Consider the following 15,474-nt stretch of genomic DNA (forward strand, 5'->3'; position numbering starts at 1 on the left):
TTCCCAAACAGACAATGAGCTCTCCTTCCATACAACTGTTGAAGCATCCAGGACCTTACCTCCCTCTTCTGTTCTATCACACTTCAGCCCCCAAGGTTCCATTTGCTGCCATGTCAACTCCCAGGTACCTTTAGCACTCCAATCATGCAAGTCCTTTCCATTCAATTATACTCAAACCATCCTGTCTCATTCCCCTAATGCACTTCATTACCTTACTTTTGTTCACATTTGCCCTAAACTTTTTCCTTTCATACACTCTGCCAAACTCTGTCACCAACTTCTGGAGTTACTCTCAGGAGTTTAGTATCAAAACTATGTCCCCTGTAAACAGAAACTTATTCATCTCACATGTCTCATTACCTTCAGCATACCATAAAAACCATCCTTCGATTTAAGGCCCTTAAATTTACCTCCTGTGCCACCATTTCTGCACACAGATTAAAAAACAGTAGTGACATCACACATCCCTAAAACAGACCTAATTCAAACAGGAACCAGTAGTTTTACTTCCTTCATACTTGTATGCATGCCTCAATCTTTTGGTTGAACCTCTCATTGCATTTAGCAACTGTCCATTTACCTCATAATTAAAACATAATATGGCATTTTAAGAAAATGGGAAAATCGTACAGAAAAGATAACTCACCATATCATCCTTATTTTCCATGTATACAGATAGCTTCTTGAGGAAAGACACAACCAAAAGTAGTAGATCTGGAGAATCTCTCTCAAGCATGCGAACAAGAAGGCCTACAATGTTCTTCCTCCTCATTTTTTCCTCAACACGAACATCTTCAGCAATATTTAACAGAAGATAGGTGCACACACGTAAAACCTGATCAAAATAATTTGTACCGTATTATGAGGCATGAGTATGGATATATCAGTGCTTCATATTTCTTCAGTCATTGGTTAAAGCAGTTCGGAAATTTTATTTCTTGCTGAATCTTTTGATGACAAAGATTTTCTGGATTCTCTAAAAGGTGGCTTTAGAGTTCTGGGACTGGACAGAATGGAACTTGTGCCCTCCACTTCTAACAAGTACAGCCTTTTAGTCAAGAAACATAAAATACTATCTACATAATACAATATTCCTATGAGTCCACAGGGAAAATGAAACATGATAAGTTCCCAAGTGAACTTTCGTGTAATAATCACATCATCAGAACAGTCAGTTAATAAACATCGAAAAGACGAAGCTAGGATGCCATTTGGTAAACATGCATGTTTACCAAATGGCGTCCTAGCTTCGTCTCTTCGATGTATATCAACTGACTTATATTTCTCTTTTGTGTCTCCCTTGATGATGTGATTATTACACGAAAGTGCACTTGGGAACTTATCATGTTTCATTTGCCCCGTGGACTCATAGGAATATCTTGATCACACACAAAAATGTGATCCCTTCCTCCATAATATTATAAATCTGAATTACCTCTGAATGATTTCTAAAAACTTAAAGATATCTATGGAAGATTATATTATAACTGTCTTTTCTTAAACCTCAAAGCTTTGGAACTCTCTTCCCTTTCATGTCTCTCCCAATAACTCTGGCCTGGCACATTTTATAAGATAAGGTTTTCACTTCCTCCGAAATTCATGAATGTTTTCCCTCGTCTCTTCTTTTTCCTTTTCATAATCCTTTCTACATTTCAATTAAGGCCTGGACTTGATGTGGATTTTTGTGCATGACTGGGGCCTCAAATGTAAAAAAAAAAAAAAAATCTAAAATCATACATTACTGGACTCTGTCTGCTTGAGGTTACACCGAGTGATATGACACTTTTGATAAGGCTGTAACATTATCAGTTGGCAAAGTAAGGGTACAGCCTTGTTAAACAACTACCTGGTTCAAAGGTGCCCATCCTGTGCCTGCCAATGAGTGCAGCCCAACTCTGAAGCTGAAAGGGTCCCTTGATGAGGGGTCATGGGTCTGCAAATATTTGCAGACCCATGCAAACTCTGAATATGCCTCCTAAGTCTGCTCAATTTCCAATTGAATTCACTGCTATTATCTTCCTAATGTTGGAGGCTCAACCAGCAAACCAAAGTCCACATCAAGGCCAAGCCTTACTTGAAAATTAAAGAGGTTAATGAAAGGGAAAAATTTTTTTGGAGGAAATGAAAAACCAATCCTTCAAAATGTGCCAGGTCATAGTTACTGGGAAAGACATGAGAGGGTTAAGAGTTCCAAAGCTTTGAGGAGTAGGAAAAGAAACAGTTATCAAATAGGCCTGCCCGAGTTGCCATCGACCATGCAATAATCATGTGATGCAGCAATTTGCCAGGTATTGCATGGTCTAGCTAGTGGTGGGAACACACATTATGAAGCCAGCTCTTAGGAGGAAAAACCAAAGTAATACCTATAAAAGAGGGAAAGTGAACCAAAATTGTAGCATAGATCAAGTGGGTCAAGATTTGAAGTTAGCTTGGGAGAGTTGAGAAGTCAGACTGCTTTCAACTCGGCTCTGTCATGTTAGGAGGCAAAGCTAGAATCACATTCAGTTTACTCAAACTTTCTTTACAGTCTCACTCTTCAGTTATGCCCAACAACATTAGTTTCTAATCACTCTAGAAATAAAACAAGTAACAGCAGCATCACTGGCCTGCCACACAAGGTCAGTCACCCTGTCAACAAATACAACATTAATATTTCAAGAAATTTCCCCTTCTTTCTTCCTGTCTTGCACCTGACTGATTAAATTGGATTCCCTGATACCTCTTTCATTTTCTATATCAAATCTTAGTCACTAAAATGTGATGTAAAAAGAATTTCTTTCTCCAATAATCTTCCTCCTAGCCAACCTCCTAAATGATATAATCTTTAGTTCCTCATTGGAAACACAAAAATCCGCAACAAAAAATCTAAAAGAATGCAATGTGGGTAGAATAAGAACTGGTTTAAATGAGTTATGAAGCCAGGTTGGAATCCCTTGTTACCCACACAAAGGGAAACAAGGGTATAAGTACTGTTCTAATCCTTCCTGAATGGAAAGGCTCTAAAATTCATGCCTGTTGTACTAAGAAATGAGAATTCACATTAATTCTTTCTCACCAATCAATATATATCTTTTTTTAACTCACACTCTTTTAAATCCTTAACATGAAACTCTTTATCTCTGCCACAGTGCTGCTCCTCTCTCTCTTAATTATATGAATACTGCTTTGGCTGCAAACTAGAGTTGGCTGCTTGTGTAACTCCTCCCTTGGCAAAGTTAGGCTACAATCAAGTAAGCCATTATTTCCTACAGATATTGTGGTTGTGTTATGGTCTCAATGACTGACTGATTTGATGTCCATTACTTTCCTTCCATGGCTAGACTGTGGTACTCGTGTTCTCCCCAACTCCTGCAATCTCTCTTCATGAACAAAACAAGTCTTTTAGCATTTGAAGAACAGATAACACTTTCCTATAATTCCCCATTAGGCCTTTTCTGATTGGAAAAATAAAAGTAAAAATAACAATTATGATTTGGATGGAACACAAGAGTCCAACACTCACTAGGTGAAGCCAGTTAAGACCTCCTAGCCTTCCCTAACCGATTAACCCCTTCCTCTGTCTAAGGAGAGGCTTCTTTTTCATGCATACCAAAAGAAACTGTTACAGGCCTCTCCCTGGCAAACTACTTTGATCAGTTCCATTAGGCCTCAGGCATATGACCTCGCTAAATTAATGATGAAAAAAAGTTGGAGTGAGTCATGGGAGAAAACAGAGGTGGCAATGAAAAAGGAGTGACAAAATTGCACACAAGAATACTGCTGCTGGAAGAAGAGGTTTTTCTAATTTCAAAATCTAGTGTCTTTCTTTGCAGGAAGAAATATTTTGCGAGAATACAATGTTTAAAAAAAATGTGAAATGAGAGGGTTTTAAAAGAACAATCAAATTCAGTGTAGGCATCCCCATACTAAAGAAGGTAACAGTTTTATGGACATATAACAATCCATTAAAATTAACTCCAATCCCATTTACATGGGCTGAATAAGATGCATAAAGAATTAAAACATTTTTGGGAACCATCTTTACAGAGGTGAGATTTCAAATTCTTGCTCTGCAGGCTGGCAAATGGCAGGGATGTACAACTTCCTAAGGTTGACTTCCTACCCTAACCTGAACACTCTAATGTTTATAAAATAGAATATCAAAAAAAGTCATCCATGCTAAACCCCCACAAACTGAATGATATTTACAGGACTTGGTATCTGATTATTCAGTTCTACAAATTGTAAAATCTAAGTAAAGCAGACTAACTCCCACTTCCAAAACATCAATACACTGTACCTATTTGTACACCTAAACCCAAAATGATATAAACCCACTCAAATTAAATGACTGGCACGGATTAAGAGCATATTTTCATGAGAATTAAATCGTGATCTGAGCACTTCTTTTGCTCATCTATCAAGTTAATCGTTAAAAACAATAAAAATGTAATGTCAAGATGGCAAAGATTAAGATATCTAAAAATGAAGAGATATTACTGGTTAGCAAAATACTGGTTAATATCTGTAAGTAAAACATATCCACCTGGTCCTGCTTCTCCACAACAGTCTGGTACTTCTTCAGATTGCGTTCATAGTCCTGCTGTAGTTTTGCTGGATCACATGTCATATCTCCACCTTTCTTTCGTTTTGTTAGCTGGTCCCGGTACTGGTCAGTTCGCTGAAGTTCACCATCGATGATGTCCATACACAGCGATCCAATCTAAAGAAATAATGAAGAAAAGTTCAGATAACATACATTTCTACATGCAAATACAATCAAGTTGAAATAGGAGGAGAAAGTGTAAAGCATCGGATATGACTGCCAAGTAGAAAATTTTTTAAAATCATATAACCGACACTCCTTTAACAAGGTTCCTACATACTCAAACTTATGCTACAATCAGTAGCTGAGAAAGAATGGACTCATTTCAAGTGAATTCTCTGCCAAGATTGTCCTCGTTTCATCCACTATAAGAAATAAAATGAACAACATGGGATAAACCAACCGAGACTTAAAATCTTTGAAACATTCATAGCTAGGCTTTAAAGTGAACATTCGCTATTCCTTGTCTGTTTCCTTGCGCTGCCCCGCTAACATGGGAGACGGCAATAAATATAATAAAAAATATAATAAATAATCTTCTAAATGATATCTTTTCCCTTCACTTTTTCATTTTATGTCATTCAGCACAATCGTCTCTATGCCATTAGCGTCCAATGCAGCTTCATAAAGATTTTCTATTCTTGTCTTTGCAATCTACAACTTTAACATTTGCCACTCTCATATCAAAATGTAAGCAATAATCCAAATTCACTTCCTGATTCTTATGAACATGAGTAATTCTTATTCAATAAACCTCATAAATTTCTATTTAAATCTAACTTCAGACCCATTTAGTAATAACAATATCGATTTGAAATAGTTACATCTTTCTTTTTTTCATGTCACTATTATGTATTAAATAGCATGCTCTATGTAATGTCAAAAAATTTCATACACAGTAATTGAAACACTGACCTTGAAATGAGATATGACAGTGTGAAAATTTGAGAAGACAGAGAAGCAGAAGAAGGTGTACACAATGTTGTAGCTGAGATCAAGGCTCTTCTTCCAATCCTCCCGTAACACTCTTGCCAATGCTCCTAAAACTGTCTCTGTTGGTGTAAAAGCATTAACAAAATCTGTGCAGAATCAAAGTCTTACCAATCCAAATATCTTTAAATACAGATAGATATTAATCTATTACCTTTATTCACTCCCATTTACACTTGGTGCATCAGGTGCACAGATGATGTAACATCCTAAATGGTACTGAAACACATGAAAAGTTAGGCATCTGTGACATAACAAACTATCTCTCACTTTCACAGTGGTGCAGCGTAACCTGAACCTTTCCTAAAAATTTCAATTGCTCTACACCATCAATTGTCAAAGACAGAGATGCACCATCTAAAACATTTCCTTAAGAGCTCAATATATTGATTTGGTTATTACATGTGTGAAACATGCACCACTTACTTACTCCAAGAACTATGAATCTGGAAACAAGAAAGGGCTGTCAGTAAGTTTACAAGAATTACCTAAAAATGGGCAGGTATGAGAAAATAGAGAACAACAAGGAAGCAATAAACTATGCTATGCAGTGAAGTTTGCAGTACATGAATGTCTGAATGGAATATTTAAATAAAAATAATGTTAAGCAACAGTGATTTCTTTGTTTCTCAGTATGTAAGACAATATCAACTGAGCTTAGTCTAATGCCAGGTCAGATGTAATCAGACATCTCTTATTAGTGAAAACCCAAAATTTACTCCTTTAATGAAAAGCCACCAAACTACCACACCAACAAGCTCCTGAAAAGCAATGAAAAGTAATAAGTCAATAACTAAATATTTGAAACCTGTCACAAAAATACCTTACCAGCTTGACCATTAAACTTATCACTTTAAGACAAAGACCATGATGGTAGAGAAAGAGTGCCAGACATGAGTTACATACAAATTATTTCAACTTAAAAGTGCAAATACAATGAAGTCATTTTACTAAGGGTGCTCTTTTTTATCAACCAAAAGAGCCAAAGGGATTTTAAACCTCAAAATCGGATACAAAAGCAAGTGATATCAATGGTAGTTACTGCATTATACTTAACAAAGGTGAAGCTGCCTTTCATTTTAAGACAGCAAGAGAATAAAATATCCTTTCAAACACAGCATTCCACAGCATCTATCTAAAAACCTCATCAAAATCCCATTTAAAAATACTAAATAAACTTGATACTGAAATCTTGCCCACAGCACTAAAATCTATAAACCATGTTATTTGGGCTGTGAAACATATCTATGCAGAACCAAACATGTAGAGATCATTTGTCTAGAAAACTCAAGGATGTCCTTTTAAAAAATATTCATTACACTGTGCAGTATAACAGTTATGCTTTGTCCAAAATCTTAACCTTGTAAAGACATTCATGGGATGAAATTTCATTGCAATCCTATGCATTTTCTCTGTTTATCTTACCTTCCTGTCCCATAATGCCTTACGGAAACAACCTAAACTGGTATAAGTCAAAATGCCAAAACAGTAAATCCCAATAATTGACACCACAGGAAAATGGGTAAGAATCAAGACAGGTGTATGCAGAACAAAATAATTATATACATGTACCACATGTATCTTTTAGTTTTGGGAAACTGTGTAATATATAATCCAAATCAAGATTGGCTAAACGTATGGAACACAAGTATTCAGTATTTGCAAGTGGGCATAAAGATTTAGGGATGCTGGAAAAAGGGAAGAAGTAAAGAGAGCATATATACACAAATACGAAAAAAAATGACAATCACATACAAAAAAACATAAAAGGTACATAAAGAGTACAAAGGAAAAGATGGAATAATATATCATACAAAAAATTTGTAACATTGTGCGATAAAAGAGCAATAAGAAATCTACCATTTTGAAATAACTATTTCAAAAGAAAGGAGGCTACACAAAGTATCGATTACCTAATAATCTACTTGGTAAAATATTACTTCAGCCAACAAGCTTATGGAAAAGTAGTTTCAACCTACCGTTTTGACAAAGTTCTTCTAAATAATCAGGATTCCTTGCAAGCTGCAGGATGAATGATGCCCCTTTTACTTTCTCTGCCATATCTTCATATAGCATCTCCATGTAGGAATCCAGCTCATTTAGATTAGCTGGTTCAGTCATGCCATTAGGAAGACCTGGATTTGGATGATCAAGGGAAATGTGTCCATCTGAAACAGAGTTCATCAATGTCTCTTGTTCTAAGTTTAGACTAACTCAAAGCTTATACGTGTCTACTGAAGTGAAAACCAGATGAGAACGTCAAATTATTTCAAACCTAATAAATTTGAAAATTTATAAAGGATGAAGAACATAATTTTTACAACTAAGTATTTCAAGGAAAAAATTATTCTTCTTTTTATCTCTTAACATCACGACAATGGTAAATTCTATCATCGTTAAGAACTTATTTCTATAAACTTTACAGCTAATTAGTATTACTCATACATATATATATATATATATATATATATATATATATATATATATATATATATATATATATCTTCTTTCTTTCTTTCTTTTAAACTATTTGCCATTTCCCGCGTTAGCGAGGTAGCGTTAAGAACAGAGGACTGGGCCTTTTTTGGAATATCCTCACCTGGCCCCCTCTGTTCCTTCTTTTGGAAAATTAAATTATTTATTTATTTTGCTTTGTCGCTGTCTCACTAATGAAGAAGTAATGAGCAGGCCCACGGCAAACATACTGACACAAATCACGTTACCCCACCTACAAGTGTTGGTGTCTGCCTGTGAAGTTGATGCCCTCTAGCACAAACCTACAATGGCAGGAATTACCCACCTTACAAGCAACAAAATAGCTTTCATAGTTGCACTTTATTAGGGAAATAAGCTTGATATCATGTGAAATACCCTGGAAAGGCCAGTAAAACCTTTCTGTATATTCTAAATGTTCTCAAATATCAAGTGGATGCAAATCCACACTTGAGTGCAAAATGATTAAAAGAAAAAGCCCTAGACTACTCAGTGATGTATTGGTAAGGACAGAGCAGCAATGCTTACATGAGGCCCTTACATACATGAGCTGCTGGCTATTTTCCAAACCACTTGTGACCCAGGCACCAGGAAAAAAAGTTGATTTTTGCAGGAAATACGTAATATCAAATACAGCTAAGCTCAGAAGCATCTTATGGATTGTTAAGTCCACTTTTTCTGTAACAGGTGGCAGTGGTGGGTATCTATATGGTAAACTAGGCTGCGATCCATTTGACCCTAGACACAATGTGAACGCTACAAAGTTCCCTGTTTCATTTATGGTATGGGATTGTTGCATTATTATGTTGCTGGGAACCTTGTAGTGTTCCCAAAGAATAAAACTATGAACAGACATAGTTAACTTGAGCTAATGTTTAACCATTTTCCAAATGCATTTAAAAAATGCACAGCCAAAGTGCACATACAGAATGGGCCCCCACAACACTGCCAAACTAGTCGCTGATTGGCATGAGTACTATGTGGCTGAGTTTTTCAGTGACTGGCCTGGGAATTCATTGGATTTGAATCAAGTAGAAAACTTGTGGGAACTTATGAAAATGAAATTACATCACAGGGATACTTTATCACTGCCTAAGGTGGACACACTGCCATTCCTGAAATCTGGACAAAGATGGACCCTAAATGGTTTCAGAACCTTGCTGATTCAGTTCCTGGTCATTTCAAGAAGTGTGTAAAGAAAAATAAGAATATAATACTATTGGGAGTGAATAAACAGTTTTCATGGTTTTTATTTCATGTTCATCCTTGATGGTTGCACTGCAGTCCCTAATGCCTACTTCAATGGTGGGCACCTACACCCGATAAAAACTTCTCACTGCTTCTAGCAACTTTCTTCCCACACAGTATAATCATAAGACCTTCCACAAGGAATGTCTATTAATATCTCTAATGTCTGTTCCCATTGGGAACTCCTTTGAGGGGGTGGCCATGGCAAAAGAGTCTCCATAACTTAGTCATGAAAAAGATTTCTATAAAATTATAAGAAAAGTATCATACCTTTCCCAGAGTCTTTTCGTGAGAGGAGGTAGCTGATGAGGTGCTGGACTTCACTGAGTTTGGAAGGATGAATGAGTTTACATTTATCAACCACTTCTCTTGCTAAAGCTGCAACATCTGTGTTGTTGTCCAAGCTTTTCAATCTTATTATCTTTTGGCATTCCTGAAAATATTCACCTAATCAAAACCTTTTTGAAAAGGACAAAAACAAAACAGGCAGTGTTAATTCATTTATTTCCATATAAAGCATACCCTACTTTAAGATTAATGATAAACCCATTCATGATAAGCTTACATTCAAAATTAATAAACATCCTTAATCAATTTTCTTTTGGTCATTCCAATAAATGTTTATTTACTGTATATAGAGCAATGTGACTAAACGATGTAATCTTATCAATACATATGTAAATATATACACATATATGCTTAGACAGACTGGGCAAATGATACCGATGGTCCAAGGTTTTCTGACCAGGATATTTAAAATACCAGTACCTCATCAAGCATAAAAATTTCCAATCAAACCCCCTCTTACATCTTTGATTTCAACTTCCTGTTCCTCCTTTTTACATTTGGTCCTCAAAATTTCAAATACTACTGTGACTCCTACAACTCCTATAACTCAGATTCTCCATACTTCTTCCACCTCATTTCATACAGCTATGTTGACATCATTCAGCTTCTAATCTAATTTCTCTCAGCAATCCAGTCTTATCAATTATGCAACCCCAGGACCCCTTTTATGGGACTCACACAGTATCAAAGTTGTACTCCAATTAGGAGCACAGATATGATGCACTCTTCTGAAGAAAATTCCTCCTCAAGACTACTCTCCTTTCATCTAATGAAAATAATACAACCTTGCCAAAGATGATCTTTCCCTCCAGAGTAACCAATTACATGCAAAGTGTGGTCACACCAATCCACTCGTATGATTACAATATCTGGTATATAAGTAATCCATGCCTGACATTCCTTTCTTTGCTAAACGGCAGGGTACCAAGCAAGAAACATTTCTCCACACTCCTCTGGATTAATACCTTCAGAAGAATTTACAATTCTGAACCTGCCCTACCTTTAATTTTCTGTGTTGAGTCTCAGTTACCTATGTAAGTTCTGTTTCATTAACCACAGAAGATTGTGAAATGTTTAACCAAATTACCTTCTTGTCTCCCAGCATAGCATCCCCCAGCTGACCAAGGATCGTGGCTTCCAGTTCATAGTTAACAACAAGCGCCTTCTCAGTTGGATGTACATCTAGCGAACCAACCTTTACCTTCCTGGTCAAAAACATTTTGATTTTAATCAATTACCAAAATAATGATATTTCACCTCTTCAGTATACAATCATATTCATGTAAAATCATAGATATTACATATGTCCTCACCTTCTCAACTGGATAGTTCAAACAAAATCTAATACACACACATAATCTCCACATCTCTGCAGGTACTACTTTCATAAAAGTATCACTCACATGTATATTACAATACCTGAATATATCCATCTTAACGCTGGTATGTCTCAGTAACTACTGCCGCTCAACTTACACAAGTATGTACTTTCATCATTCACTCAAAACTCCTTTTATTTTTTCAACATGACCATACTACATCACTACTTCATCCTTGATCTTAGAAACCACTCCATGATTTCTTCACTCATTACAACTCAAAACTCAAACCTGTTTCTGAAAGACCTCACTTCAACACCTTGCTTTCATTACCTATTTCAATTATTACAAACCTGCTACATGATGTCACATTGGTCATGTTCACTTTGGTTGGTTTATCATTCTCCTCAGGAGCACACTATAACTACCAATTCCATTATCTTTTTTCTTTCTAATTCCTCTTTCTCATCCACATATGCCTCACATGATGTTCCAGAATACACAAGCACTCTGAAACTAACCATTTGTATGTTTATTATACAGTACCTTATCAATTAGCATTTCCTTATTCATCATCCCTTTAATACATATATATCCTTCTCTTTATCTACATACCACATCTGAAGCAGTCTCTGAGACCTGATATAAGACATACCACAAGATTTTAAACTTTACCTCCTTTAGCATCACTCTGGTGTAAAGCATATTTTTCTTCAATTTTCCATCAATACTAGTATGCATATCAAGGTCAAATTAAATTTTCATCATTCACTAAGCATTATCATGAATACCTTTTAATAAATCTACATAATAAATGGTATAATTCTGCCACTCTGAAAGCTGATTCACTATTGAGCTCTTGGCTTTTTTTGGAATTAAGATGATTTGCTACAGAGGTCTAGGCTTTTCTGTAATTCTATAAAGGTAGCAAAAATCTCTGAATATAAATGAAATGGTTGCATCCATTATTTTCATTCACTGCTTTAAACAAAATCTGTAAATCATCTATACCCAAAATGTCTGGAAAAATGTTTGCAAATGATAATATTGAAAAACACTATACGTTATGAGAAAACTATTGAAAAACAATATACACTATGAGAAAACTGATCACTTTGAAGGTTAAAATGGAAGTACTCATGGGTAAGAAGTAATGCTTTTGGTAAGCAAAATTTGTGATGTTAATCAGGTGGACTTTCAAAGACAGAGTGGAGGATATGGTTATGCCTAACGTGTATATCATGACGATCTTAAATTTTGGTGTTTTAAAATTGAACAGAAGGAAACAAATGATTCTTAGAAAGAAATAGAGAGAGAAACTGCATTCTAGCAGCATTAAGTTTTACACAGTTACTGCTTCCCAAATCTTGAATGTTGCACAGGTCAGAAGTGAGACAGGAGTTATGATCAGTGTGAGACAGAGACTGAGTATTAAGGGAAGCATGGGGAGGAAAAATGAGCAGAAGTATGTAAAGTGAAATCATCAGTATTAAGGGAAGCATGGGGAGGAAAAGAGCAGAAGTATGTAAAGTGAAATCATCAGTATAAGAGTAAATTGAGTTAGAAGAGACATCATTTATTGAGGGAGGAAAGAGAATAGGAGATAGGACAGAACCCTGAGGAAAACCACTATCGATATGACAGGAGAGGAAAATTGCTCCAATGACAACAACTGCAATGGAGTGGACTGTGAGGAACCTGTGCAATAGTGAACAATACGAAACCGTAAAACCAAAGGAAAGAAGATTAGAATGGAAAAACCTAAGCCAAATCCTGTCAAATGCTTTAATTTCAAGGGCTATGACAAAAGTTTCACCAAAATCCCAGAGAGAGGAGGACCAGAAGTGAGTCACATAGGAGAGACCACCAGTAGACCTAGCACTGGAAAAATCCATACTGGTAATGCAAAATTAAGTAAAACACCAACAGAAATCAGCAGGACTAATCAAAACCTACACTTACCTCTTCTAGCAGTCAAGATTTATTCACCCTTTCGGTGTCACTGTCAAAATATACCAAACACCCCTGCAACAGTGTGTTGCATCAGCTGGTAAAAGTGTAAAGAAACACTACACTAAACAGGTGGTGATGCTGCTCCGCAGCAAGCAGTGACTGCAAAAGGTTCCCAGCAGAAGGCCACATCAATGCTGGTGTATTTCTAAAACAAACATAAACTGCTAAAGGAAGTTAAAGGTTTTCATAAGTCTTGTTGATTTGTCCATCTGACTTACTTGTCATTTAAATGAGCCTAATTCTTTCCTCATGTTCACAATCCTCACAAAAATCAATTACCATATCTATTATCACAGGATGAAAAAAAAAGTCCAAACCATGCAGTGCGGGTCTGATCCATTCTACTCAGAGCAGAGAATGTAATGATTCTAGTCATATCCAATTCCAATAAGAGAACAGAGTGACAGGTTTAAGCTATTACTTTACTTAAGGTACTGTAAACAGTGGAAGGTAAGAGAAGTTGGATGTGGTTCTCAAACATTCCGCCAGTTTCTGCAAGTGTTTTGGTCATTACAAAGTTGAACAGCATCACCTGAATCCATTAAAAAAATGAACGGTTTTATTTTGCACTCACGGTATACCGCATTCACAATAAAATGAGAACATTATGCTTTACCTGGAGCATTACTTTTCATTGTATGATAATAAATAAGTTATACATGGGAAGACCATGAGGCTAAGTTCATTTAATGGGGTAAATTAGAGTAAAAGTAGGAGAAACAATTGTAAAAATTATCAGAACACTATCAATCTAATCAACATTTCTATGCAGCTGAGATTCATTTCAATTTCTAATGTTTTACTTGAATATCACACACCCGTGACTTCAGTATCATGCCAACTGCCCATAAAATATTACAAAATGACACATCAGGCTGCATGTGAAGCTACCGCTCAACCTCTCTACAAGTAACCATTGCCCATAGTCCCCAGCTGCTTGGGAGTTTAGCTGACATTTTCAAGGATTCTGTTGATATATACTAATATCTATCAACTATTTACATTTCAATTTATCACAACTTCCCTGATCTTCACAACTCTCCCCACTATCACCAACCTATTATCAGAAGTTTTAGAATCAATGCTTCGAATCAAATGCCCCTGATTTTGTCTTAGTGGATACATATGTATGAAGTATCATTACAAAATAAAATCAATGCCATTCCAAAGTAATCTAAGCAGTACCCTTAGATTTCATAACTGCCAATGTTTCATTTAACTAAAACAAGACTTTCTCTGATGTTCTTAACTCTCCCTACCCTTCCTTAATCATTTCTTTAGAAAAAAAATAAATGCATCAAATCACAGTCCAATGGTCTTGTTTTATTCCATACGATTAACCACTGATGCATAATGAAATCAATCATATTCAAAAGTTGTATCAGACATGATTTTACACATCCACCAGATCCATCTCCACTCACAATTTCTCATATCTAACATTGAATCAATTACCCAGTGAAGTTATTCTTTGAAATAAAATGATTCAGGTCATGCAAACTTACTTTAGGAGCACCAGAAAAATGACTGCGTGTAGGAAATGCCTATCATCGAACTTCCTACACTCATCAGAAATTATCAAGACTAGCACTGCATGACCTGCTTTATCCTCTGATAATGAATAAGTAACAGTGGTAAGGGGTATAATTGAAAAAATGTGCAGTTAAAAAAGATGTTGGTGAATCGTATTAATCGAAAGGACATATGATTTCCTCACCTAACAGCTACGTTTTGTAGCAGAAATATATACCAGGTAAATGGGGGAACAATGTGAAAGACAGTCAGAAGGAAGGCTGGGGGACTTTGGTGCCACCAGCTGCTATTCTTTTCTTTCTTAAGTTTCAGCAACAATGAAATCATGGGCGTGTCTCGTAGAGAAGTCCATTAGACCAATGAATAGCAATTCAACTCTCAATAGGTTTTACCGATTTCTGCCAGTGTTTCATCTACCTAAGCATTAACTGGCCCTCCCTAATAACCACTCATCCCATAATATGGAAATATTCTCTGTATCCCTTAGAAGAGCTTGTCCAAATACGGTAAGAGTAAGGAAGACAGTATGCGTTTATAGAAGATATATACTATCTTGAGATACACCTTCAAAAAAGTATATCCTAATTGGCTGTATAAGCTATTCATTAAGTCAAGTCTTCAATGACAATGAACGAGCCATAAATCTTATTCTAGAAACACTAAGGAAAACCAACCTAGTCATGGTCCACCACTTATATATATCTAATGTCGTTTAGAGACCATGTTTATTACCAGTTAACTGCAAGTTAGTTTATAAGTACACTTACTTTTTCAGATATCTTGCATCCTCTACCTGCATCATCCTGTTGTCCTGGTCTTCCTCTTCTTCAGCTGTCAAGTGTCAGGGGTCGTGTCAGTGGGCCATGTTTGTTGACACAAACATTCGTCCAGCCAAGCCCAGCCCAGGTGGTCGAGACAGTGAATCACAAGGGTCGAACTGTCTCT

At 36.2% G+C, this 15,474-nt stretch overlaps 1 protein-coding gene across 2 annotated transcripts in view; it reads right to left on the minus strand.

Moving 5' to 3' along the window:
• The window catches only part of Kap3 (kinesin associated protein 3), a 43,865-nt gene extending 28,413 nt beyond the window's left edge, over nt 1-15,452 (minus strand). For both annotated transcript variants that reach the window (XM_071674665.1, XM_071674664.1), the window contains exons 1-7: nt 15,297-15,452; nt 10,752-10,869; nt 9,587-9,749; nt 7,555-7,743; nt 5,501-5,637; nt 4,526-4,702; nt 647-835 (exon numbers count right to left, since the gene is read on the minus strand). In XM_071674665.1, coding sequence (XP_071530766.1) covers nt 647-835; nt 4,526-4,702; nt 5,501-5,637; nt 7,555-7,743; nt 9,587-9,749; nt 10,752-10,869; nt 15,297-15,331 — 1,008 coding nt within the window. In that variant the 5' untranslated portion in view covers nt 15,332-15,452. The remainder of the gene's footprint in view (nt 1-646; nt 836-4,525; nt 4,703-5,500; nt 5,638-7,554; nt 7,744-9,586; nt 9,750-10,751; nt 10,870-15,296) is intronic.
• Nucleotides 15,453-15,474: the final 22 nt, after the last annotated feature.

The sequence above is a fragment of the Panulirus ornatus genome, chromosome 20, assembly GCF_036320965.1.
Source record: "Panulirus ornatus isolate Po-2019 chromosome 20, ASM3632096v1, whole genome shotgun sequence".
In the NCBI taxonomy this organism is placed as follows: Eukaryota; Metazoa; Arthropoda; class Malacostraca; order Decapoda; family Palinuridae; genus Panulirus; species Panulirus ornatus.